This window comes from Mastigoproctus giganteus, chromosome 3 (genome assembly GCF_048544385.1).
Source record: "Mastigoproctus giganteus isolate SK-2022 chromosome 3, ASM4854438v1, whole genome shotgun sequence".
In the NCBI taxonomy this organism is placed as follows: Eukaryota; Metazoa; Arthropoda; class Arachnida; order Uropygi; family Thelyphonidae; genus Mastigoproctus; species Mastigoproctus giganteus.
In genome coordinates this window covers 69,016,256-69,044,193 of record NC_143577.1, presented here as the reverse complement: position 1 = coordinate 69,044,193, position 27,938 = coordinate 69,016,256, and the positions used below count along the sequence as shown (strand labels likewise).

At 38.0% G+C, this 27,938-nt stretch overlaps 1 protein-coding gene across 1 annotated transcript in view; it reads right to left on the bottom strand.

Moving 5' to 3' along the window:
- Positions 1–8,066: 8,066 nt before the first annotated feature.
- eIF5B (eukaryotic translation initiation factor 5B) overlaps positions 8,067–27,938 on the bottom strand; it is a 609,831-nt gene continuing 589,959 nt past the window's right edge. The window contains exon 23 of the mRNA XM_090369319.1: positions 8,067–8,775. Within this exon, the coding sequence (XP_090225445.1) occupies positions 8,668–8,775 (108 nt within the window). The 3' untranslated portion in view covers positions 8,067–8,667. The remainder of the gene's footprint in view (positions 8,776–27,938) is intronic.

Here is a 27,938-nt window from a genome sequence, read left to right as displayed (position 1 = left end):
TGCCTGCCAGTTTCCTGTCTTTGGTTTTTATGTTTAATAGGTAAGTGGTATTAATGGTTTGGTGGTTAGTGGGGGTGCACTCCTGTGTGCTTGCACTACTGGGGGGTGCCATTTCCCCCCTTTTATTTGAATATTGGAGTGTCTTAGTAAACAGGTAGCAATATCATATCATCCTAAGAATTCTCCCTAATTGTAGCATTTATCTGTTTCTTGGTAAATACAAAGGGTACTAGGAAAGTTTTGCAATATGATGCAACAATGAATCACACGAAGCTGCTTGTTGCTGCATGTTGAGACATGTTCATACGTGCATAGTAGCCACCGCGCCAAGTCGATGGGCTCAGTTATTCATTAGTAGTGAGAGTGTAAAGTGCTTGTGATGGCATCGTGGTCACGAAATGAGATAAGGACAGTTTTGCGGTATAATTTCGTGCCTGGTATAACCATAGACCAGTGCTTAGAAGAAATGACTCTTGCACTAGATGATGATTGTCCACATCATACAACGATATTCAGGTGGTATAGAGAATTCCAAAGGGGAAATTTCACTCTGGAGGATTCTGAGAGGCCGCGAAGGCTACGAACGTCAGTTACGGAGGAAAACGTTACTGCTGTGAGGAAAATGCTTGACGAAAACAGGCGAGTGACCTACCAACAGATAGAGGATACTTTGGGCCTAAATGCACCAGCAATTCGTTCGATTCTGCAAGATCATTTGCACGTGAAGAAACTTTGTTCTCTCTGGGTGCCGCATCAACTGACTGAAGAGCAGATGACACGACGTGTGACTTGGTGCCGGGAGATGTTAAAAAAGTTTGATAAGGGACAATCTCGGTATGTGAACAACATCGTGACAGGTGACGAGACTTGGCTGTACTATTACGATCTGCCGACCAAGGCTCAAAACAAAGTTTGGGTCTTTGATGATGACGACACACCCGTAATTGTCAGAAAATCCCGATCTGTAAAGAAGAAAATGATAGCTGTATTTTTCAAATCGAGTGGAATTGTGGAACGTGTTATTTTGGACACGCAGAAGACAGTCACAGCTAAGTGGTATACTGAACAATGCCTGCCTAAAGTCATTGGATCTATGAAGAACCTGCGGCCAAAGTCAAGAATGGACACCTGGTACCTCCATCACGATAATGCTCCAGCTTACCGCGCCAAAGCCTGCACCGAATATTTGACCACGACAGGACTGAAACTTCTCGAGCACCCTCCCTACAGTTCAGACCTTGCTCCCTGCGACTTTGCACTGTTCCCGCATGTGAAAATGAAGCTAAAAGGGAGGCGGTTTTCCAGTGATGAGGACCTTCTACGGGCTTGGGACAACGAGTGTGCTTTACTCCCTAGTGAAACTTGGCAGAACTGGTTTAAAGATTGGTTTCAGAGGATGGAGAGGTGTATTGAATGTAGAGGAAATTACTTTGAAAAAAATTAAATAAACAAAGCTGTATTGCAAAACTTTCCTAGTACCCTTTGTATAGTGCTTTTTTTTTTCATAGTAGTTTTACAATAGTATTACACATATCAGTTTTAAACTAGCCGTATACCTGGAAGAATGCCTCTATAAAAAATTCTTAGGAAATCAAAGGACCAACCTACGTACTGCTAAAGTCTAGAAAAATTTTATAAACAGGCCAAGGTCATTCACTAGTCTCTTTGAACTGGACTCATTCCACAATGCCACCTCAAGTTCGGCTACGAAATGCAATGCTTACTTTAAAGCAGTTGGTACAACAAATTATGGAGTGAGAGAGAAGAGGGGGCTAGTGAATAATCCTCAACTGGTTGTACACTTTCTCTTAAAGATAGTTAAGATGGTCCTTCACGTTCCCTACACAAATGTTTGTGGAATGCATCTATTACAGCTCATTTTTTCCATTCTTCACTTTGATCTTGAAAGATGCTGCTGCTGTTGTTATTTGGTTTTTAGGAGCATTAGTAACTAAGGGGATATGCGGTGGTCATTCCCTGACCTTTCCGCATCCTCCGTATTTGGTGGTCATGGGCTCGAATCTCGGTATAATCAAGGAGCGTGTGCTGTGCATTGCTGCTCCTGCCCACCTGACTAGGAGGGGCCCTTGAAAGATGTAATAAGATTTTAAAAATGTTTTTAGCAATACAAAAGCAAGCAATCTTTTTCTCCATATGGCATGCTTTTACTAAATCTGAGAGCCTTGTGATGACATAAAATCTATTCAATCACTTATAAAAATGAAAAATTCCCTTAATCCATAAAACGATTATAACAATAGAACAAGAAATTTGAAAATGACCATGAGCATTGGGGAAAGGGAGGGAAAAAAAGCTGAGATATTAGGACAACCCAAGACCAAACTTATAAGCCCATATTTAAATTGCATCAGTTCTCTGGTTGATTTGCCTGTTTATTTGGATGAAAAACCCAACTTTCTGGTGGCAGCCTATCTACATCTGAGACTGACTAACTGAACAGGGATTTGAACTTGGTCTTTTCTATCCAGTAGGGATTACAATACCGAGATTCCGGGATCCTGGTCATTTTTTTCAGGTATTCAAATCCTGGTATTGATACAAAAATACCAGTTTTTTTGGTACTAATTAAAAAAATAATTATCCACGATTTATTCACATAAAGGTTATAAAATCAACAACAATAAATCATTAATACTACTGAATTTGCAAATGAGGGATTGTTATACACAGTACAAATGCAACGGAAACCTGAAAACGTCATGAAACTGTAAGACATAAAAATCTTACAAATATATTTCTCTTAGTAAGTATAGTGTGTGTGGAAGTAAAGCACTTAAGGAATAACGAAAACATCATTACGGAAATATTTCCATAAGTGGCAGTAGGCCTGGTAGTGCAATTAAGGTATATGGTGAACAATGGTATGGCAGGTGTGGAGGGTTAAAATTAAAAGCTTCTGAACAATAGTTTAATCCCTCTATTACACCGCTACTTGAGGATGAGACACTTAGTGCATTTCAAAGGTATTGTGAACAGTTGGTCTTGAGGTAAAAGATGAAAGTGTTTCGTTGTGTGGGAAAAATATTCTATTTTTCCCGCTAAAGGAAGAAGAGTGAGTTTAAAGAATAACACCATGATTGGGTCAGGTTTAAATTAGATAGGGAGGAGATATGTAAATGCGTGCAAACCCCTCTGGGGTTTGCACATAAGCTTGCATATAAAAAAGTAGTACAAGGGGCAACTGTAATTTGCAATCAATTCAACAAATAAATAAATGAGAAGGAAATAAATAAGGTGATCACACCAAAAGGTTTGTGGGTTTGTGGTTGCAGACTTCCAGTGGTAGTACCTGGCTTCTACCACTGCTGTAGTAATTTCCTTCAGTATTAACAGAGAACTGTTCTTGAAATCCCATAATAAGACAGTACTGGATGAGCTATACAGCAGAGATGCAGAGTTCAACTGAGAGAGAGAGAGAGAGAGAGAGATCACTGCACTGCACTGCACTCCGTGGAAGAAATCCCACCATGAAAGAGAAGGAAGTTAAGTCCTCTGAACTATGTTGTTTTGGAAATGGAACTTAGATAAAGTTGGAGATTATTTTAGAGTAAGGTTGAAGTTGAAGAAACATGAGAAATAAGGAAATGTTTAGTGTTGAGTTGGTTTATTGGTTGAAGTTGGAAAGAAAATTGATATTGCTGAATTAAGAGAGATTACATGGCATTGTTAGCAATTGCTCTTGTGAAGAGAATTGATATTGGTGATTAAGAGAAATATGAGGAAGTGATTAAGATTGAATTAGTTTAGCATTTGAAGCTGTAGAGAGAGAATTGAGAAATTTAACGGAAATGATAGCATGTATTAACAGATTAAATGAGAAAAATGGAGATTATTTTAGAGTAAGGTTGAAGTTGAAGAAACATGAGAAATAAGGAAATGTTTAGTGTTGAGTTGGTTTATTGGTTGAAGTTGGAAAGAAAATTGATATTGCTGAATTAAGAGAGATTACATGGCATTGTTAGCAATTGCTCTTGTGAAGAGAATTGATATTGGTGATTAAGAGAAATATGAGGAAGTGATTAAGATTGAATTAGTTTAGCATTTGAAGCTGTAGAGAGAGAATTGAGAAATTTAACGGAAATGATAGCATGTATTAACAGATTAAATGAGAAAAATGAATAGATTAAATGAAATGAACACCAGTTATGTATTGTAAGTAGATTTGTCATTGCTCTTGAGAAACTGACAGCTCACACATAATATATATACTGGTGTGTGTCGGGGGGACATCCTCCAGCAACTGGAAATTCTCATTTTTTTTAATGCAGTCAGGTAGGTTGTGGGGCTTAGTGCTTGAGGGAGCTTTGCTGTATGAAAACCATAACAATGGCCGGCCACTGATGGCAATACTAAGGTACCTGGGAAATAAAAATTAATAAATAAATAATCCCCACCCACAACTTAGGTTTGGTTTCCTCACCAAGCTTAACCGTCAGTCCTTTTCTTTTGTTAATATGGATTAGTGCCATAAAAAGTCAAAAAGGAAATATTTTTTATTTTTGATAAAAAGGAAATAAGATTTTTTGAAGGTGAGGGAATAAGGGATTAAACAGTAACTCGTCTATGACTATCTCAGTACAAAGCACCAACCAGCACAGAATCCAAAAGGACATTTTCTGCCACTAATTAAATGTGTATCAAAATTAGATCCAGTTTAAACGATAACACTATTGAGTTTCTTAAGAGTTCACTTTATTCGGACAGGTAGTGTGGATTCTTAATTTTTTGTTTTTAGAATAACTGTATATTTAATAATTTTTGCTAGAATATTTATTATTGTAAAAAAGTTTGATTTAAAACGTGAATTCAAGTAATTACTTGTTTTTTTTTTTATTTTTTTGCACCTAATTGTCATCAAAATTTATTGCGAAAAATGTTTTTTTTTTGGAATACCGGTTTCATAAATTAAAAATACTGAAATACCGGTATTGTGAGCCCTACTACCCAGTGAGGGAAGGGTGGTGATTATAGATAGCCACTGCACTGTGCTACCCACACAGAAATAAAAGGGGCAAAAAGTAATCTCATATAAGATGCTGGTGAAACTGTACATGAAATTATATATCTAGGTTCAGAGAAGTGTTACCTGATTTGGTGGGGGGGGGATGTGTTAATGTACATACAATCTGGGGATATGTGGTGGTCATTCCCTGACCTTTCTACATCCTCCGTATTTGGTGGTCACGGGCTCGAACCCCGGTCTAATCAAGAAGCGTGTGCTATGCACTGCTGCTATGTTATGTTATGTTGGTTTTTAGGAGCATTAGCAACTAAGGCCATATTGCTCCGGGAATACGCGGTGGTCATTCCCTTGACCTTTCCGCATCCTCCGTATTTGGTGGTGACGGGCTCGAACCCCGGTCTAATCAAGAAACGTGTGCTACGCACTGCTGCTCCTTTCCACCTGGCTACGGAGACGCCTGCACTGCTGCTCCTGCCCACTTGGCTACAGAGAGAGAGTAAGAACCAGAGAATACAAATATAAAATCTTAGGGAGTAACAGAAGGATAGAGCCCATAAAGTTTACCTTTGGGCAAACTTCACGAGATCCAGCATCTTGCAGATCATTGGAATAAATTAACATCAAAAGGTGGTCAAGGTGTAGAAGTTTTGTAAAGTTCAAAGTAGAAATGCAATGGGGAAAGTACGAATGATTCAGGATTTTTTTTTTTGGTAGATGCAGAAAGTATGCATCTCTTATCATTTAGCTATTCAAATACTAAACTGAACCCACACCCCTCTCTTTCAACCCTTGCTCAAAGAGTGCTTAGAACAAAATAAGTGAATAATTTTCTCTTAAGTCTGAGTCTTAAAGCCTATGGTTGGTCTTCTACTAAAAAAAAAAAAAAAAAAAAAATTTATGCTTCTTTGCAAGATCAAATATCACTGGAGACTATAAAAATGTTTTATGCCTTTTGACCATGGTATGCTGTCAGCGTGCGTGCGCGCGCGCGCGCGCACACACACACACACACACACACACACACACACACACACACACACACACACACACACACACACACACACACACACACACACACACACACACACACACAGAGGTGGTTCAAAGGGCATGAAGACAGTGTACCAGGGTCAAAGGTTATTAAGATATTTGATCTGCACTATCAGCACATACAAGCAGATTTTAATGCTACTAATTCAAATCTCTTCATATTTGAAAGCAGCCAAGGGTTTGGCAAAATCAGACTGTCAATTTGGAGAGAGAAAGTATTTCTAGCACTGGATAAACCACAATCACATGTTCCTGCTGATGGATAAAATGATGCTTATATAATTTATCAGCCTGGAAGAGAGACATGAAAAAAAAAAAAAAAAAAAAAAAATCAATCTACACCATTCTGAAATGTAAAGAGAGTAATTTAATGTTTTTTTTTATGATTACTTCCTCACCTATCCACTCAATCATATTTCCCCTCTCTACTTACACACGTACACAAATCCAAAGCTTAGCAAATGAACCTTGGGTAATATCTGAGCAGAGATAAATGACATTAATTGTGCTTTAACATTAAATGTTTATTTGCATCAGCAAATTGCTTATTTTTATAATACTGTAAAAAGGGTAACATTTCTGCTTACGGATCAATACAATAATGTAATATTAGTATTCCAATTAAATGAACAGAGGAGAAATTCTTGGAGGCCTTTAGATTAAGACTTTTCAAATATCCTATAATATAAATGAAGATTGCCCATACCTAATCATACACAGTCGACAATTAAATAACGAGACTGTGTTTAGTGTTAACGTAAGAGGCCAAAATAGTATATGGTTAGATCCACTAGAGTGTGCTCTTTCCAACGAGTGCAAGTTGAAACTTATCCGGTCAGTAGTTCGTGATTTATGATGGAAAAAGTAATAGTAGGTTTGTGCAAGTTGTCAAAAAATTTAAAATGGAGCAAAGAGCAGTTATCAAATTTTATTGTAAATGGGGGGAAAAAAAAAGTGATATGGAAACTTTTGACAATTTAAAAAAAGATTTATGCTGATGAATGTTTGTCTTGACCAAGAGTGTTTAAATGGTTTTCTCATTTTCGTAAAGGACGCGAGTCCTTAGAGGATGATGCCCGACCTGGCCGACCGTTCTCTGTTTGAACACTGGAGATTGTCACAAAATTTAGAAAAATTGTGACTGAAGACAGATCAATTTCAACGAGGTTGCTTGCTGAGATGATCGGTAGCAATAAGAAATCTGTACGAAAAATTCTAAAAGAAGATCTGGGTAAGAGAAAAATTTGTTCCCATTTTGTACCGCATTTGTTGAGTTCTGAGCAAAGAGAAAAGAGTCGAGTGTTTTTGAAACTCCCATATTCCTCAGATTTGACTTTGGATTATAGATTACTTTTTGTTCCCCAAAATGAAAACAGCCATGAAAGGAATGTGATACGGGACAATAGAGGACATCCAGGCTGCAGTGACCGACCAGCTGAAAGCAGTACCAGAAGAGGAGTTCCAGAAGTGTTTTCAAAACTTGTATAAAAGATGTAAACAGTGTGTACACATCGGAGGCAATTACTTTGAAAATACATAACCTTACTTTGTATTATTCTTTTTTTTTTTTTTTTTTTTGTAGTAGCGTCGGTCTTGTTATTTAATTGGCACACTGTGTACTTGGCCATATACCCAAGAAACTGAGATATTTTTACAGCCAGCAGTAGCACAATTATGAGAGAAGAAGCTTCATGCATATGCAAGCAATTAATATAAGTTGAAGATGTATAAGGCTATCTGATATATCCTGTTATGGTCATGTACAAAAATACTATGTAAATAGCAAAATAATGATGATAAATGTGTCCTTGGCAGCTATTCATTGAAAAATTAACAGCAAAGGGGGCAAATTTCTTATTATCATTAAGAGAATGATGAAACAAGTCAGATATTTTTCCATTAGGATTTCATTACATGATTTTTCTGTTAAACAGTCAGAGAATGTTAATTTAATTTTATTTTAAAATTATATTTACTGTTTGAATTGTCAGTAAATACAAATTCTTACTAGTACTTGGACACCACCAACAACTTTTTGAAGAAACATTTTATATTTATTATGAATCAATTACATATAGAATTTTGAAAATATTTCACAATGTTCAGATAGGATGTGTGTACTCATGCACACACAAGCATATACACATGATGCTCATATTCAAGTTGGATTTAAAAAATATTTTTTTTCTCCCTTGTAATGTGCAATGAAATGCCACGATGCATTTGGGTAATAACTGATTTAATTTTGACAGTGGGAAGCAGGTCTTAAAATTTTTTAATTATCATTGTCAGGAATAATGTTTTCATATTTTCTCTTTGAGATAATATCCTCCACCCAGACACAAAGGCTGCATTTGCTGAACGGTACTGCAGTAGCATTATAATACAGAACAAAGTTTGACACAACAAAAATATATATAAAAGTCAATGTTTAAACCATTTCTACTTTTTAAAAAGTAATTTATTTCCCGCACAATGTTCACAAAGCACCTTCATCGTGCCGGTTAGTGAAGTACATGCTATACACGATTTGTTTCAGTCTTCATCACCTACGCCAGCTTTGCATAGGGCAAAGTTCACGGGCATTTAAATGGAGAAAGATAACTACAAACATAAGTTAGTTGCCTTTCTCATCACACTATTTGCAACAGTTTCTTCAATTCCACCATTACCTGCCAGTCTGACTTTTCTAAATCATCACGGAAGTATTCCTTACAAACATCAATAGATTGACGAGTTATCTGTAAATAAAAACAAAATTCCCATATCATTTCCAGAAAAGTGTGTATGTAGGACAGAAATAAAATCTGTTTTAGAATTTCAAAAAATACAGCTATAATAAATGTAACTGCTCATAGACAGAATACTAGGGTATTTTATTGAAGCCCATTCTAATTTCATTTTAGTGAAATGGAATTGTTCAGTGAGGTGGGAAAATTAAATTTTCCCACCTCACTGAACAATTCTTTCTTTCACTGACTTAGTGTATGTATCTATTCCTACAATTATAGCTGAGTCAAGCCGTTTTGAGCAAAAACAAAAAATGTCACACCTTATCCAATATATAAAAAAGTCCCACTGATATTATTCATTCTGCCACCCAAGGGATAACAGATGGATGCAGTTGCTTCCGGGCATACAACTTAATATGGCCTTACCTACAATATATTAATAAAATAAACTTATATAAAAACAATACTTCAAGAGCAAAGCATTTGAAGTATTGTTTTTTGTACTCCTTAGGGTTTTGTAGTATTGTTTTTCGTACCCATCATACCCTAAGGAGGACTGCATGGAAAAATAGGACATCCAGTGTGCAGCAAATAACATCCGAATTCAACAAAGCCCAGAACTGCTCTATTTCAACCTGTACTATGTATACGGAATTGAAGAAATTTGGTATTGGCAGTCTTCTGCCTGTTAAGAAGTCACCTGTTTCAGAGAAAGAACAAAAACCTGCTTGCAGTGGTGCTGAGGATGTCATTGGGCAGCAGAACAATAGAAGAAAGTTCTGTGGTCAGACGAATTACGATACACTTTGTTCTGCACCGATGGGTAGGCAGGGTGTGGCGAGAACCTCACAAAGCAATGGACCCTGCTTGCCTTGTTAAAACAACCCCCAAGCATCTGGAAGTGGTATCATAGTTTAGGAATATTTTGTTGGCATGGACATGTCTGCTGATACTTGTGCAGGGTTGAATATCATCCTGGGAATAAATGAATTTTGTATCAGATCTTTTTTTTTTTTTTTTTTTTGATTTGGTAGTTGATGGCGCATCGGCTTCTGTGGCCATATTGCACCTCCCAAGGTTTTTGCAGTACTTTGATCCAAGCCCGAGGCGGGAATCGAACCCGCGACCTTTGGGTTGCCGGGCAGGTACTTTACCCACTCGGCTAGCCCGGTCGGCGTATCAGATCTACTGCACTGCAATTTCACATTTTTGTCCCAAGGTGATGGCCACTTTATGGATAACAGTGCAATAGTGCATCATACCAGGATCGTGCAAGAATGGTTTGGAGAACATGACATGGATTTCTACCATTTTCCTTGGCTCCCAAATTCATCTGATCTTAATCCTACTCAGAATGTGTGGAATATGCATAAGAGCTATTTGGCAACTAAGTCCTCTTTCTTTAACTTTGTCACAGCTGCAAAAATGGTTACAATTAGACCAAAATGAACTAAAACACCTTATAGAATCCATGCATTGCAGCACACTTGCTGTTATTCAAAACAAAGGTAGTCTGATTTGATAATGAATAAAGTAGGGTTTCCCAAAGTGTGGTCCGCGGCCCGGTACCAGTCCTTGAAAAGAAAATACCAGTCCGCGAACACCTTATTTGAAATATACCTATATAAAACTATCAGAAAATTTCCTTATTTTCTTTCCTAAAATATGTAAATTTTATGCAAACTTTTGATAGTAAACAAAGAAATGAATTACCTAATTGCATTATTACTGGAAAGTTAAATGTCCTAATAGTCATTATTTCCTGAACCTACGAGTATAATTATTGAAAATACATTAATTTATAGCTACAGGTGGGCGGCGAAAAAAAAAAAAAAAAAAAAAAAAAATCTGCAAATACCAGTCCGCGCTTGAAAAAGTATGAGAAACCCTGGAATAAAGGTTTGTATTTTTTGGCCTGTGTGTGTACTAAGAAAAGAGAAATGTATTTGTGAATTTTTATCATAAATTTGAAACTTAAACATAGTATATTTGGGTTTTGCATAACCTGGGAACAGTGTAACTTATTACACTTATATCTCTTAGTTTAGTGTGGTTTTTAAATTTAATTAAGACTAAATCTTGCCTTGACTAGAGTAGCACAGCAAAAAGTTCAAAGTAGCAGAATACTTGGGCTTTGGAGAGACCTGCCAATAGCAGTTCTCTTTCACTACTTGTTGCTTGTTTGGCTAATCATCTGTAGAGGCACATAATACAGCCAAAGGAGATGTCTTTGTGTGTTTTCAATGCAGAGTGTAAGGAGATGGGCACAAATTGAGCATTCTGATGGGGCTATATAAAGGCTTGAAGAACAGGGTTGATTTACCTCAAGGGAATTAAAATGATGGAACTTCAAGTACTCAGCTCAACACTATAGCTTATACTCATGCATCAGGCAACATAATTTAACCCCAGGGGCTCACATCTGGTGAGTATGGGCTTGGCACACCCAGGGTCCTGAAATGGATATCATTATTCTTCTCTTTCTTGGTGAGTCCCTTCTACTTTTCTCTCTCTCTCTCTCTCTCTCTCTCTCTCTCTCTCTCTCTCTCTCAGGGTAACTCAATTTTTTTTTTGGCTGGTGCAGCATAAGCCTCAGTCTTCCTTGCACCATATGGCTAATAATAATAACGACATCCTCAACAGCTTAAGTGTTGGTTCCACAGGAAAGTGGTTATGTCAAGGAAATACATTATGTAAAAAAGAATAAGAGGAATTAGGACAGAGGTATATATCCCACAGATAAAGGTTAATGACAATGTAGATATCATTAACTTTTGTCTCTGGCAGACATACAACAACATGTATAATATTATCAATAATATATAACATTATTGGTGATATTATACATGTTTACTAATGATATTAAGAATAGATCTGAGGCTTTACTTTCCAGGTACAAAGTTGAGAAAAGTTGTGAGTTAGAATTAAATTTGAAAGTGTCTGTGATTACACCCAGACATGACAGGAAGGAATACACGATGACAGCCTTTTCGATCACCTGAACACTGGGAGAGTAGAGCAGGATAGAATGGTTACACAGCATGGTCTGTGCTTGTTAACAGGACAGAGTTTTTTTTAAAGGAATGCACGAATATATGCTGATGCTACTGAGGCAGTGTTATGTGGTTAACAAAACCGTTAGCTTAGGGGGGGGGGGGAATACACAGACTAACAGTTTAACTTTGTTGCCCACTCACAACAACTGTACAAAGTTGACATCCTGAAACCAATCATATATCAGACAGGCAATTCACAGAAATTCGTTCACATGCCCAGTTATGTACAAATCCAAATATTCATGATATTTGGATCCCTCACCTGCTCAACACCAAGTTGGATCTAAGCTGTTATTGGAGAGGCAGATACTCTCTCAGATTTAAATGGAGTGCTGTATCCAAGCCTACCTCTAACTAAGCCAAACCTTCATTCTCAGACAAAGATAAGTTATCACCCTAGTCCAGAAGTTCCCAAAGTGTGGGGCATACCACTTTTGGGGGGGGGGGGGAGGTTGTTTTCATTTAGCAATTTTAATGAAATATTGACAAACCATCCCACTAATTCAGGTATGAAGCATTTTTTATATTTATTTATATTATTTGTATTTTATTTCTTTGAGATTAAATAGATTGAAGTATATATTAATTTATAAATTTATCAGTGTATGTATATTCATAGTTCAATTATGTCAAATCTGTTTATTTGCACTTTCTGGAACTTGGAGTGGCAAGTGAAATTTATGAAAACTTTTAAGGGACTAATGGTATAAAAGTTTGGGAACTTCTGTCCTAGTCCATTACTTAAAACCAGGAGTTCTATAGGTGTTTCCATTCTAATTAAATGGTCTTAAAGGGATCTGTATCTTCAGAAGCCACACAGCATTCTGGAGAGGAGGTGATTTGCTTCTAAATCCCATGTAAGATGAGTACTGACCATTTGCTTTTGTTCAAACAGCTAGTCAGAATGATAGGATAACAGTTAGTAACTCTGGGAGGCTTTGTTGGCTTAGCAAAGACAAGGACTATTGCCTCACACCAAACATCAAGAAAGTGCTCATTAAAGAAAGATTTTGTTGTATAATGAAGTAGTTGCTCCAGATTTTGATGAAAGGTGCTTGATCATTTCATAATGGATGTCATGTGGTTCAATAGCACTTGTCTTTGTAAGGGGTAAGGCTATTTTTGATTCTTGTATGGTAATTGGCCTTATAAATGTGTGATTTTCATTAATCTGTTTTAGGACCACGAACTTCAGGAAGAAAGATGATGTTACAGAGATGTTAGAAAATGTTTCCCCAAGAGCACTGGCTATTGCAGTTTAATCTGCAATAGTTAATCCATTATATTTCAAGTCAACTGGGTAACAAAGGAAGGAAAACAGATCAACAATTCCTTTTGGCTCTAGTGTTATATACAGGGTTATTCAAAATGAAGTCCAGGGTTTCAGAATTTTTTTTTGAGAAAGCGCATGTGTCATAATCATTTGTAGCCATCTCGAAAGAACGCATAATATCTCAAGTTTCGTTCACACGCTCGCGATGTTCAGTATGCTGCACGGTTAACCACCAGATGGCTTGGACGCATACCGCCGTGCAGTCATTCGTTTGCCTGTGACAACAGTTCTGCTCTGTTGCGACATGGCTTCAGAATGTAATGAGAAAGCTTTTACTGTGTTGGAGTTTCATGTAAGTAAATCTGTTACCATTGTGCAACGCCACTTTTGGACAAAATTTAAGAAAGATCCGCTGACGGACAAGACAATTAAACGATGGTATATGCAGTTTAAGGAGACAGGATGTCTGTGCAAGGGAAAAAGTCCCAGTCACTCGCCCATATCAGATGCTAATGTGGAACGCATTAGGGAAACTTTTCTAAGGAGCCCTAGGAAATCCACTATGAGGGCAAGCAAAGAACTTCACATCCCACAAACTACAGTTTGGCATGTTTTGCGGAAGTGATTACTAATGAAACCATATCGTCTAACCCTGTTGCAGTCTTTGAAACCAGATGATCTGTGTGCAAAGAGTAACCTCTGCACTGCACTGCAGAGCCGCATGGAACAAGATGACACGTTTGCTAACAGAGTGATTTTTTTCTGATGAATTGACCTTCCATTTGTCGGGGAAAGTGAATAAGCAGAATGTGTGATTTTGGGGGACATCAAATCCGCATACGCATGTGGAACACAAGCGGGACTCTCCAAAAGTAAATGTATTTTGCGCCATATCTCAAAGGAAAGTTTACGGTCCATTTTTCTTTTTTGAAAAGATTGTAACTGGGAAGATTTATCTGGATTTATTACGCTTATGGCTTCTACCCCAACTACAGGATGATAGTGCGAACTTCATCCTACAGCAAGATGGTGCCCCATGTCACTTCCATTACATAGTCCGGAATTTTTTAAACCGCCACTTGCCGCAGTGATGGATCAGACATGGGAGTGCTGCAGATCAGCAGATCAAATCCTGGCCGCCTCGGTCTCCCGACCTAATGCCATGCGATTTCTTCCTGTGGGGTTTCGTAAAGGATAACGTTTTTGTGCCTCCCTTATCTGCAACTATACCAGAACTGAAAGATCAGATCACCAAAACCATTGACAGCATCACTCCTGACTTACTAAGCTGTGTGTGGGAAGAATTCCTTTTCCGAGTTGATGTCTGCTCGATCACTAAAGGCTCTCATATTGAACATTTATGAGGTATGTAAAAAAAAATTCATTGCTATACTTGCATTCTGGAAATATTTCTTTCTTCCTATGTCTGCTTATGTGTGTACAGGAATTGTCTGAAACCCCGGACTTCATTTTGAATAACCCTGTATAATGTGATTTGACATATCCATGTTTAAAGGCTATAAGAATAGCTGTAGTAGGTTACCATTGTAATTCTCTTAAGCTTTGTTTTGTGCTATTTTTTTTTTTGCTGCTGTTTATTATAAATTCCACAATGGTTTTGGAAATGGTGGAAAACAGGTATATGTTTTTGGGAATTGCAATTCAACTACATGGACAGCATTTTCTGTGATCTGCACCATGATGGGCTCTTGAATGACTACAGTGATATCAAAATCTGCCAGATAACCTAAACGGGACACATTACCTGCCATTAAGCAGAGTAGTAATGACAAGCAAGTGATCACTTCCATATGATTTCTCCTCAATGTCCCAAGTAAGTAAGGCAGGAGATGGTAAAATCAATGGCAGAAGCCACAGTAAGCATGTGGAAAAAAGGTGTCAGTTCCCATATTGAAAAGGAGAGGTCACTGTTAATAAGAGTGTGCTCTGTGATACAGCCTTACCCATTAATGTCAGCACTATCCCATGGGGTGGTGTGTTCCAGTGAAATCTCCAAGAAGTAAGACAGGGAATAGTCAGTCCCAAATGTCAAATAGATAGGGCAGACTGTTAAATAAAAACCCTACCTGCAATTTGTTACTATGTCTGTGATGGTACATCCAGCCCCATTTCTGTCCTTTCAGATAACAGTAATGTTATGCAATGTGGGATCATAATTTGTCTTCAATTTGTTTGTAAGCAAATTCAAACTGACTTGTGTTTCTGGAGGACGACCTCGATGTCACCTATATTTGGCTGGAATTCACGACAATTCTACTCTAGGAATTTAGCCATTATTTGGGCTTGGTGGATCTGTGAATCAGGTTTCGAAGTGCTGAGGGCTTATTCTTCTGTCTCCGGTTTACCCTTTATGGGGGAAAATGGCCACAGGCTGGCACCCACTTCTTCCTCCACAAAGAGTTCCTAAATCATCTGGTACCTCTTTCATTTTGAAATCTATTTTTTATTTTGTTACTGGATTACTTTAGGTTCACGCAGCTTCCGTTTTCAGCTGGGTTTTGGTAGAGGGGAGGACATAGTAGAAAGTACAGATGTAGGAGTGGAAGCAGATTGGTTTTGCTGCACAGCTTTTTTCAAGCTTAATAAGTAGCGTGCAATGGGAGTAAATGATGCTTTGGGTAGGACAGTCATTTGAATTCCAATGGAACAATTACGAATTGATCTGTAATAGTGCCACAGAAAAGGCTGGCAGAGACAGATTATGAGAAATCACTGGCAAAGAGAACAAATAGTGGGGATAAGGAATTATTCACACATATAAATGCAAAGAAGAGAAGGACAAACCAGATCAGACCCTTATATAATGGATGTGGGATAATATTAATACCCCAGCTGAAGTTGTCGATGAACTCAACGGTTACTTTGCATCAATATTTACAGAAGAAAAACTCTTTTTGTCAATGAGAAATTAGGAGTGAAGTTTAAAAGAAAAATGTAATTAATGATGTTGACATTTCACATGTTTATTTAATGAAAAAAACTTGAGCCTACAAGCCAGTAAGGATCCTAGAGTTGATGGCATATACCCTATAATTTTAAAGGATGCGGCAAGTGAGTGCATTGAACCATTGAGGCTAATTATGAGAGCATGACTGGACTTGGGAGCGATTCAGTTGGATTGGAAAAATGCCAATGTATCTCCAATACATAAGGGCAGTTCTAAGAGGGAAGTGGGAAATTATCGGCCAATCAGTCTAACTTCAATAGTAGGGAAAATCATGGAGACAATGATCAAGGGTGGAATTCAGGATCATATAGACAGAAATGAAATTCTGAAGAATACTCAGCATGGTTTTGTAAAGGGAAAATCATGTTTAACTAATCTGGTTAGCTATTTTGACAGGGTCACTCAAGAGCTGGATTTAGGGAATAATTTCAACATTGTTTTTTGGATTTCAGCAAAGCATTTGACTCAGTCCTGAGCTACTTTATAAGCTGGAACAGGTTGGAATCACAGGGAAAATGCTTAGATGGATAGGTGGATGGCTTCAGGGCAGGAGGCAGAGAGTGGTGATAAATGGTTATTTCTCATATAACCATTTAGTTTATGTAAGAAGTGAGGTTCTCCAAGGATCAGTATTAAGACCACTGTTGTTTTTGATTTTCATAAATGATACTGACGAAGGGATAGAGGGCGTAATGTCTAAATTTGCAGATGATGTAAAGTAGTTAATGATCACTGCCAAGCAGACTTCTTCAGAGTGACCTAGATAGACTTCAGGGATGGTCAGAAGAATAAGCAGCTATGCTTTAATCCAGCAAAGTGTAAGGAATTACACCTGGGGAACAGCAACTCCAAAATAACATACACTTGGTGGAGTTGAACTAAAGCCAGGAGTGGAGGAAAGGGACTTGGGTGTTGTCAGACAGGAAGTTCTGCAAGCATTTTAGACAGGTTGTAAGGAAGGACCACGGTCTCCTATCGATGATTTATCGAACAATTGCTAGTAGAGATAAGGTTTAAACAATTGCTAGAGTTTAAGGTTTAAACAATTGCTACTAACAATAGCCTTTATAAGGTATAAAGGCTATTGTTAGACCATACTTGGAATACTGTGTTCAAGTATGGAGACTGCACCTAAAAAAAGACTGAGCTTCTTGAAAGGGTCCAAAGATGGGTAACTCACCTGGTGAGATCAGCAAAAGGGCTTCCATATGAGGAAAGACTTCGAATATGTGGGTTGCAAAGCTTGGAAACTAAGCACCTTATAGGAGATTTGATTGAGGTGTTTAAGTGCTAAGAGGCATAAGTAAAATGAATGAGAATTTCGTGGTTATAAATGATTCTAGAACTAGGGGATATAATTTCAAGTTGGGGGGGGGGGAGATGTTTAGACTGGATTGAAGGAAGTTTTATTTTAGCCAGCGAGTTATAAATTACTGGAATAAGTTATCTACATGGGTGGTAGAGGCCAACAGTTTGGAGAAATTCAAAGGTGAGCTGGATAATTATCTATGGGAGGAGGGAAATGTATAGGTTGTCTATTTCCTTTTCCCTTATTAATTATTGTTATTTTTTTAATTTTATTATTTTATTTATTTATTTTTATTTTTGGCTGGTGCAGCATAAGCCATAGGCTTCCTTGCACCATGTGACCATTGCTAATACTAAAACAAGAAGGTTTTGTTGTTTTTAGAGGTTTCATTTTTGAGTGCTTGATCTACCACAACACCATATACTTCACCTGGTTTACCCTTTATGGGGTAAACCAGGTGAAGTATATGCTCATCTCCACTGACCTCTTTGGGGATACCTACACTTATTCTCCTTATCCTTCTACCTGTTTTCCCTCAGTCTCTCCCTCACTCTAACTAAACTGACCGAGTACACCCCCAACAATGCCGCCAAATTCTAATCAACATCTAAATTCTACCGCTTTCATAAATCTCTGGCCTCCAGAGAGTTTCTGTGTCACTTACAAAGAATACTATGCAAAGATGGGGGAAACCCCTGGTGCCGTCAGACAACTAACACACTTTACACGGAGCCTAAAGGGATGCCAACTATGTGGGGAACAATAAATCTGCTAGGGAATGGGATGACAGGGCTATCCAAGTACCATATCCATATCACTGTTAGCCTAAATCCTGTCACTAAGACCACGAAGGTAGGGGCGTGGCATTGATACATTTGTCCCTTGTGGGCAACCCACTAGCTGCATGATCTTGGGAAAGCCATCCCAGGACCACCTGTCTTGTCTAAGTAGGGCAAAAGTGTTATGTTCAAGCTGGGCTGCAACACCATAAGGATACCATACCCTCTCTGGGTCCTGTGGTTCGTACATGGAAAACACATCATATTCCTTGTTTGGCTGTGGCTACTGGACCTTACATACAAGGATCCACATACAAGTGACCAACTGAGGGGAAAAACTGCTGTACTAATCGGAATGTGGAAATTGGAGACAAGTTACTGCTATGGACAAAGGGATAGTTGAGTGGCAGACAATAGGGGGTGGCAGTTCACTGGCCTAATGTTATCAGTGGAGTTCCTTGGGGATCAACACTGAGCCCTCAAACTGTTTTCAGTATTTATTAACGATACTACTAATGGTGGCATATCAAATTTAATATTAAAGTTTGCAGATAATACAAAGGTCAGTAGGGTTGTTGTTATTTGGTTTTTTTTAGGAGCATTAGCAACTAAGGCCATATTGCTCCAGGGGTATGCGGTGGTCATTCCCTGACCTTTCCGCATCCTTCGTATTTGGTGGTCACGGGCTCAAACCCAGTCAGTGGGGTGAGTAATGACAGGAATCCAGGGGTATGCTATTGCAACAAGACCTACAGATATTATGCAGTTTGATTGAGAAGTGGCACTAAGGTTTAACATTGATAAATGCACAGTACTGCAATTGGATAGCAAAAACCTCAGAATAGCAACCGGGTAGTAATATTAGATGGTACCATAATCAAAGTGGAGGGAAATGAAAGAGAACCCCAGGGGTAATTGTACAGTTAAATGTAAAGTTCTCATAACAGTGCAGAGAGGCTGCTAGGACAACTCATGGGTTAATTCAATGATATACAGGAATTTTGCAAGCATGGTAAAGGTGATTATCCAATTACATAAGGCAAATGGTTAGGCTGTATCTTCAGTACTGCATACATGTCTGGAACTCTCTTTAGGAAGGATATGGATCTGATGGAACAAATGCAAAGAAGAGCAACAAGGTTAGTCAGGGGCACAAAAGGATATTCGTACCAAGAAAGACTTGAGTTCTGTAAACTGTAGCATCTAGAAACTAGGCAATTTCAAGAAAACCTGACCTTGAATTAAACTGAAGAGTTTAATCCAACTACATTCAAGTCCTATCATATCATAATAGTTTATCAGGTTGGTTAAACATGATTTTTGCTTAACAAAGCCTTGTGATCCATTTAGGATATAGACCATACCCATTTTTGAAATCAGTAGTTTTTTGTGTCCTTCTTCTGTAATGTATTAATATCCTATCGTGCTTGGGTATATTAGTGCAATATTCCCCATCCTGAAAGGGACTTGCTATTGTGAGAACTGATACAAAGTGTCTATGCAACTGAACGACATATATCTTCTGGATTACGCTTTCCTCTTCATATTTAAATATAAATAACGCACTCCATGTCCCTATTCTTGGCTATCATGGCTAATTATTTCTCACACTCAAGACTTTGTTAAACTAAACTTCTCTACAGTCTTGTTACAAATCAATTCATAATTATTGTGTGAATTTGAGATGTCCTACTCTGTAATTAACTCATACTGCCTTTATTCTGTTCTATCAAGCTTGATAAATCCATTTTCAACAATTTCGGTATCCTCCTTGTATGGTACTTCCTTAACAGAATAAATGCACTAGTGGCACCAACGATGACTATCTTGCAAATATCACACAGTTCAACTGTACTTTTACATATTTACATTTCATCCCAAATGATTGAGCCCAAGAAATTAAAACTCTTGTCCTTACTCTTATAATCTTATTTGTTATTCTCCACTTTAGGATACTATAATCACTTGCTGCTAATAGTTTCTGTAATATCATATTTATGATATTTTAGGACACTCTGATTGTCAGATAAGGCACCTGCGCCTTATACTATCCATGACATGTTGATTCAGAAAATTGACCTCATAGGTTGAGCTGCTAATCAATAATTTCCAATTAGTGAGTAGTAAGCTGAAATATTCCATAACAAAGCACCCAAGACTTACTTTCCCATGCTGTATAGATTATTGTACTCACTGCTATCATGCAATCTTTAGCACCCCCCACCCAACTTTCCTTTATTTCCTGCTCACACCACACATTCTACACTCTCCTGAAATTGTTTAATACAATTTCAGGAGAGTTTTGGACAGTTTTTGATCAGAAGCATATTCTCCCCCCCCCCCCCCCAATCTACAATTCTTCCAGCACACACTATGTTCCAAAATGAAACTCATCTCCTACATCAGGATGCCACCAAGTCTTAGTTCACCCTATTACATCAGCATATGTAAACTTGATTGGTAGTTTAAATTACAAACATTTTATTGACAATATTCCTAACATATATGAACAGTTCAACCTTTGTATTTTCTCATCATTCATTTCCCAAGATATATCTCCTTGTAATTATTGAAGTACACAGTACCATTGTCAGTCTAGTGGCTCATGTTTCACTTGTTGATTATGTCAATTATTCAAAGGCTGCATTCAAGTCAAGATTTCATTTCCCATGTTTTTTAGACACAGAAATCATTTGTTATTTAAAGGATTTTTACATTTTATTTAGACACAGAAGTGAGAAAAAACATGGCAGCAAGGTTAATCACTGTCAGTTTTCCAATAGATCCTTTAATGTGGTGCATCTAATTTTTTTGTAGTGGGGAAGTTAGCATGTTGGTATTTTATATCAGAATATTTGTAGTTTGAAGAACAAATTCAATACATTGTCTATGGAATGTTTCTACATTACTGTGATTTCTTGCATAATGTCTGGGTATATGTTTTCATTGCAATTTTAAATTGGCTGGAGGTGTCTGTGTTTTTATCTGATATGTTAACTGTTCTCAGATAGAGGCGCCTCCATAGCCAGGTGGGAAGGAGCAGCAGTGTGTAGCACACGCTTCTTGATCAGACCGGAGTTCGAGCCCGTCACGACCAAATACGGAGGATTATGATGAAATATTCTTTCCCTGATGCCAGATTTGACACATTTTCTAATTGTTGGATATTTAATGCTGGAACTTCCAGACTTTCAATTCAACCCTGACCATACACCACATTCTTTTTCCATCAGTGATTGCATACATAGTAGTAGTAATTGCAAATGAGACAAGAAAGCAAGTATATATAGAATAAGCCCCCCAAAAAAAAAAAAAAAAAAAAACCCACCTCCTACACAGTTCAACCATCCAATACCCTCCAAGAATTGTGTAGTTCTTTCTTTAATTTATTCAACCCATCTGCTTCCACAACAGTTGGAAGCCTGTCCCAAAAATCAACCACCCACTGGCTGAAGGCAAACTTCCACACATCTATCCTGCAACCATCCTTCCTCAACTTGAATTTATGGCCCCCTCATGTGTGTAGTCTCAGCAAGTGGAAGGCCATTAACATTCAGCATACTCAATCCATTCAAGACTTTAAACATCCCAATCGGATCTCCCCCGCAGGTGCCTAGTCTCGAGACACTGCAATTTGCAGAACTGACACCTTTCTAGGTAAGAGCACCCTTCCTTCCCTTGCCTTCACCAATCTCGTTGCCCTTCTCTGCACTCATTCCAGCAGATCTATATCCTTCCTAAAGTGAGGCCGACACACCTGTATACGGTACTCAAGGTGCAGCCTAACCATGACCTTATACAAAGGGATAATCACCTCCTTATCTCTGCTAGCAAAGTTCCTGTGTATCAGTGACAAGACTGCAAGCTGCCCTGCTCATTATTATTCTCCAGTACCCTGAGTGTAGTATCACACAGTCGATAAGTTACTCTGGGGTTCCACTACCCATATGCTGTACCTTGTATTTTTCAATGATAAACTTCAACTGACATTTCTCAGCCCTTAGACCAAATTTTCCTAGATCTTGTTGTAGTAGCTCACCCTGCCAACTTTTGTATTATCTACAAACTTAGACATTATGCTTGACATACCTTCATCAATATCATTGATAAATATTGAAAACAACATCAAGTCCACACTGACCCGGAAAACTCAACTAATAACATTATTCCACAAAGACCAGTGCCCACTGATAACTACTCTGTCTTCTTCCACTTAATGATCCCTCTATCCATAGCAGTAACTTGCCCTTAATGTCACATTGCTCCAGTTTGTACAGCAGTCTTTTATGTGCAATGGTATCAAAAGCTTTCCTGAAATCCAAGTATATGATGTGAAAATTATTTTTGCACCCAGTTCCTTGGTCACTGCATATAGTAACTTATCAGATTGGTTAAACAAGACAACCTCTTAACAAAGGGGTGGTCTTGTCTAAGAATTCATGAACCCAAATCCATGCTGTGATTGTGGTATAACTGCATGCCTATCCAGATGGTCCTGCATTATTTTTTTTAACCACTGATTCTATTATTTTCCCTGGAACATACATTAAGCTAACAGGTCTGTAATTACTTGTGTCACCTCTCGATACCCCTTTGTGAATTTGGGACACATTCATACATCTCCATTCCATAGGTACCTCTCTTGAATTCAAGGATGTTCTTATAATGATGGCTAAGGGTTTGCTTATCTCATTTGCTGCCTCCCTTAATATAACTGGATAGAATCCATCCACCCCAGGTGCCTTTTTTTATGATCATCTTCAACAATTTCTCCTCCACTTTCCTTTCAATTATCACACAGTCATTTAGCTTCTTGTTAGAGTTTGATAAACTTCTGGAATCCCATTCCCTAAAGAATTCCTCATGTGTGAATGCAAAATACTCATTCAATTTTCTGCAACCTGAGCGGGGTCATCAACGGTTAACCCGTAGACATGAGGTGGATGAATGTGATTCAACCCCTTCTGCTGTTAATAAATATAGAAGTCATTGCTGTGCTGTTTTTCTTTGCATTCTTTGCCAGAGACTTCTCATAATCTGCCTTGCCTAACCTCCATTGTGACTTGATTACAGACTAATTTATATGCATCCCATGCACTTTTCTTCTCTGCCACATGTCTTTCAATAGTTCATCTGACACTCATTTAGGTCTAAGCCTTGAACAGTATTTTCTTCATTGGTAGGAAAAGTCTAGTAGCTTCATTGATTACTTCCCTGAATGCTTCCCATTTAGAATTTGCTGCTGGTAACATCATCAGTTGGTCCCACTGTATAGAATTTAAAAACTGTCTGAGCCAATATTGTCACCCTTACAAAAGTAAAAGCCTTTCCCTTTACCCTTGACAGCAGTTATGTCTGTAATTAAATTCCACACTAGTACACTGATCGCTGCCACCCAGTGGATCTTTTATGGTTTTACCTGCAGATTCTTAATGCATGAAGAATCAATGCTGATAACCAGTTAAAGAATATTGTTTCCTCTTGTTGCCTAACACATTGCTGTAGAAAAGAGTCATCCAAGAAATAACCACCCCTTCTTGTTTAAGTCTCAGATACAGGTGTTCAAAGCAGCAGTGGTGGAGAGGCACCTTAAAGGTGCCTTTCAAAAAATCATTCTGGCATTAAATGTTAATGATTAAATTTCTGAAATTTTTCTACCTTCCTAAACAGTCAAATTTCTATTGAAATAGTTTCTGAAGCAATTTTCTTATGATCTTTTTATAGAAATTGGGTGTGAGAATCTGTCAGGTACCCCATCTCTGCTGCTTCTGCAACTATTTGGATTTTGCTTTCCTGAATTGACATACTTCCAAGAGAAATTCCCAAGACTTAGTGCAGAGAACATTAAAGCTGGCATTTTCATTGATCCACAAATAAGGCAACTTTCCAAACACAAACAGTTCAAATGTGTCCTTAGTGATAGCGAGAAATCAGCATGAAAAACTTTTTGAAATGTTTTGACTGGCTTACTAGAAACTGCTAAAGCTGGAAGCTTGTGGAAGATCTCATTACTTCTTATGAACAAATGGGGTGCAACATGTCATTTAAGATGCATTTCTTGCACTCACACCTGGATTTCTTCCTGCCAAATTGTGGTGCCTGCCACCAGCGACGAACATGGTGAGTTCTTATATCAAGATACCATAGCAATGGAACAAAGATACAAAAGCAAATGGAGTGCTGCCACATTAACCGATTATTGTTGGATGTGGAAAAGGGATGCTCAATAAGGTGAATACAAGTGAAAAGGTCCCATGTTCGATACAGGTATGTTCGTAGCCGCATCTTACTGCCATATAAATATAAAAAAAAAAAACTACTTTTTTCGAAAACAAGAGCCAATATGCTATTTTAAGCACTATTTCCATGTTTAACAGCTCATAATCGAGAAAGTAAACTTACTTTCATGCCCGTAAGAAGATATGACCCAATATAATCAGCCAAAACACATCTCCCCTTCCAGACCAAGAGTAAGCTCCTATTCTATAGGAATACTCACCACCTCTTGGCTCCAAGCAGTAACCACTACAGCAGGTTCCCGACCGGTGGTTCGCAAAAGTGTTCCGGGGTTCACACTAACAATTCTATAATGGCACATGCTTAGATTTACACAGGTACATTGTTGTAAACTACAAAATTTAACTAATAATAAACAATAATGTAAAATAAAATTACCATATTTCCCCATGAATAAGACGCACCTTAATTTTGGGACACAAAATTTGAAAAAAAAAAAAAAGGTATTACATAAAGTTATCGAATTCAAGTTTTATTCATCATAAAATTCATCCAACTCCTCATCACTGTCAAAACTCCCATCCATTAGCTTGCCCTCATCTGTGTCTGATGACGAATCATTGTCTTCATATATTGCCTCATCCTCAGTTCCACCTATGGCATTTGAAATGCCACACTTCTTAAATGACTTGACAATGATCTCAATCTTGATATTATCCCAGGATCTTTTCACCCAGGTATAAACTTCTCCTATAGTTGGTTTTTTCACTCTTTCTGCTGGTGTCAAATTGTCCCCAGAAGACTTCATCCATTGGTTCCATTCGTCTCTCGTGGCAGCTTTGAAGGGTTTGTTAATGCTGACATCAAGTGGTTGGAGCTGGGATGTCAAGCCTCCAGGTATGATGGCAAGTTTTTTTTTTGCTCTGCAGCAATCTTCTTTGTATTTTTTGTCATGTGTGCCCTAAACTGATCAAGCACCAATAGGGCAAGTTTGCGTAAGAACCCACCTTGTCTCCTGCTCCAAACTTTCTCAAACCAGATCTTCATCCCATCCTCATCCATCCAACCCTTGTCATGAACGTGGACAATCACTCCTCGAGGAATGTCTTCTTTTGGCATTGTTTTGCGTTTGAAAATCAGCATAGGAGGCAGCTTGGTTCTGTTGGCACAACAAGCTAGAACAACTGTATAATGGCTCTTTTCATGTCCACTTGTCTTCACAGTTAGTTTTCATCCCCTTCTTATCAACAGTTCAAATTGGGACATCAAATTGAAGGGAGACTTTGCCAATATTTGTAATCTGTTCCAACTCAAACTGATATATTCCAACATTGAATGACAAAACGATGAAATTCAAGGACCTTCTGCTCATAGCTTTCAGGCATCTTTTGGGCAAGTCTGGTGCGTGTACGCATGCTTAGTCCATTCCATTTCATGAACCTGAAGCACCAATTGTGTCCTCCTTTGAAATCAGTAACTTCTTTTTCATCAGCAATTCTTCTTGCCTCATGCTGAACCATCTTTGTGGACACAGGAATTCCAATTGCCCTTTGCTCCTCAAACTACATCTTCAATTTGCTCTCTAAATCAGGCCATTTTGCTGACTTGCCTCTAATGGCCATGGCGTTTTCAGTAGGGTTTCTTCTTCTTCTTCTTCCCGTAGCCAGTCTCGGATTGTTTTCTCAGTTGGAGGAGGACCAAACTTAAGTTCAGCAGCACGATTTCCATTCACTTATGCAAACTGGATCACTTTTAACTTGAATTCAGCACTGTACGAAAATCTTTTCTGAGCCATTTCTGGGCAGAACGTGGCAAAACGTAACCTAATATACCAATAACAAGTGTGAAACAATGAGCACAAAGACAACAATTGTGAAAAAGCGGGAAATGAGAAATCACTGCTTGCTAGTGATTTCTCATAAACTGCCTTTCCTGTCAAACCTTTTCTGTGGCTCTACTACACATCACCTTGTAGCTGTTATAGGCTTCAGTACTTTTTATTGCTCTGTAACCCTTTACATGCCACCTTTTTCTGCTCAAGTAACGTGGCAACTTCACTATTCATCTAACCTGGAACCCTCCTCGTGGAGTATTTTTTTTAACGGTATATACGCATTCAAGGCATCTGTGGTTGGTTCATGGTTGGTTCACTGTATGATCAAATCACTTTACGATGGACTCTCCATAAAATACCGTTCACTGCATGATATGTAAAAGCGCCAGTCATTGCGATCACGTTCGCGAATTGAATTTTAATTCTATTAAACAGCGATTCTAATAAGTGAAAATAGGAGGAATATTATACACAGGCTATAAAAGTAAAGATATAATGCACAAATTTATACTTTATTATCTTACCAATTAACAAAATTAAATGATATGTGAAAATCTGAAGAATATTTTCCACAGGTTAGCAAAATAAAAATAAATTTACACTTATGTGCATAGCATTTATGCTTATGTGCCCTCTTTATTATATTAAGATATAATAAAGAGGGCGCTGACTCTCTTTAAAAATTACAGCTGTGAATTACAGGCTCCTGTTACTTTATATTGTACTTTATACGTAGTCTTATAGTTACGCTGATTATTTTTATTTTTAATTTAGATAAAGTTTTTGTAGATTACTATTTAATATACGTAAAACCGTTATTTTGTTCGAATCTTGCAGCCAATGTTTTTGTATAGAGTAGTAGGGAATTCAAATTTTAATTGTGGTAACTAGGCAGCTCTAACGTATAATTATATAGCGTAATACGCATCACTGCATTTAGGATTCTATTAGATAGTGTAGTATTGACTATTAATTAATAAAGATTTATTGATCTTATTAATTTAAAATATCATGCCCCAGACTACAACAGCAAATCAATGGGCACAAAGTGGCAGGAGTGCCGGGACTCGGACGAGAACTGAGGGGGGCAATTCTCCAACGCATCACAGCCTAAAAAAATGTGCAACTTGTAAAATGTTTGCCGAACTCTCTGGAACAGAACATGACTTAGCCAAGGAGGATGTCTTTGTGTGTGCTAGGTACAGAGAGTGTCTAGAAATTAAGCATCAACTCAGTCTTCTACTGGGCATCTATGAGAGCTTGAGATGTAAGGAAGATGCCCTCGAAGAAATTAATATGAGGGGCCCGTCAACTTTTCAGCTGCCCAACTCAATGCCAGAACTCACTCCTGGGCATCAGGCAACACAGTGAGAATCTCCAAGTCAGAATGCGTGGTCCCAATGGAACTAGTTATTGTTCGTGACTCTATTGTCAGGGAGATGGGGAATATATTGTGTAAAAAGGATAGATGGAACAGGACCAGGGTATGTCTGCCAGGGGCGAAAGTTGATGACGTTGTAAAGTATATATCATCATTTAAGGGCACAAAAGGTGATATTGTTGTACACGTTGGCACCAATGACATTAAGAGTAGGAGATCTGCAGATTTACTTAACAAGTACAGTTCAACGTTGCAAAAAAGTTGTGAATTGAGGTTAAATTTGAAAGTGTCTGCAATTCTTCCCAGACACAATAGGAGTGAATACATGATGAGAG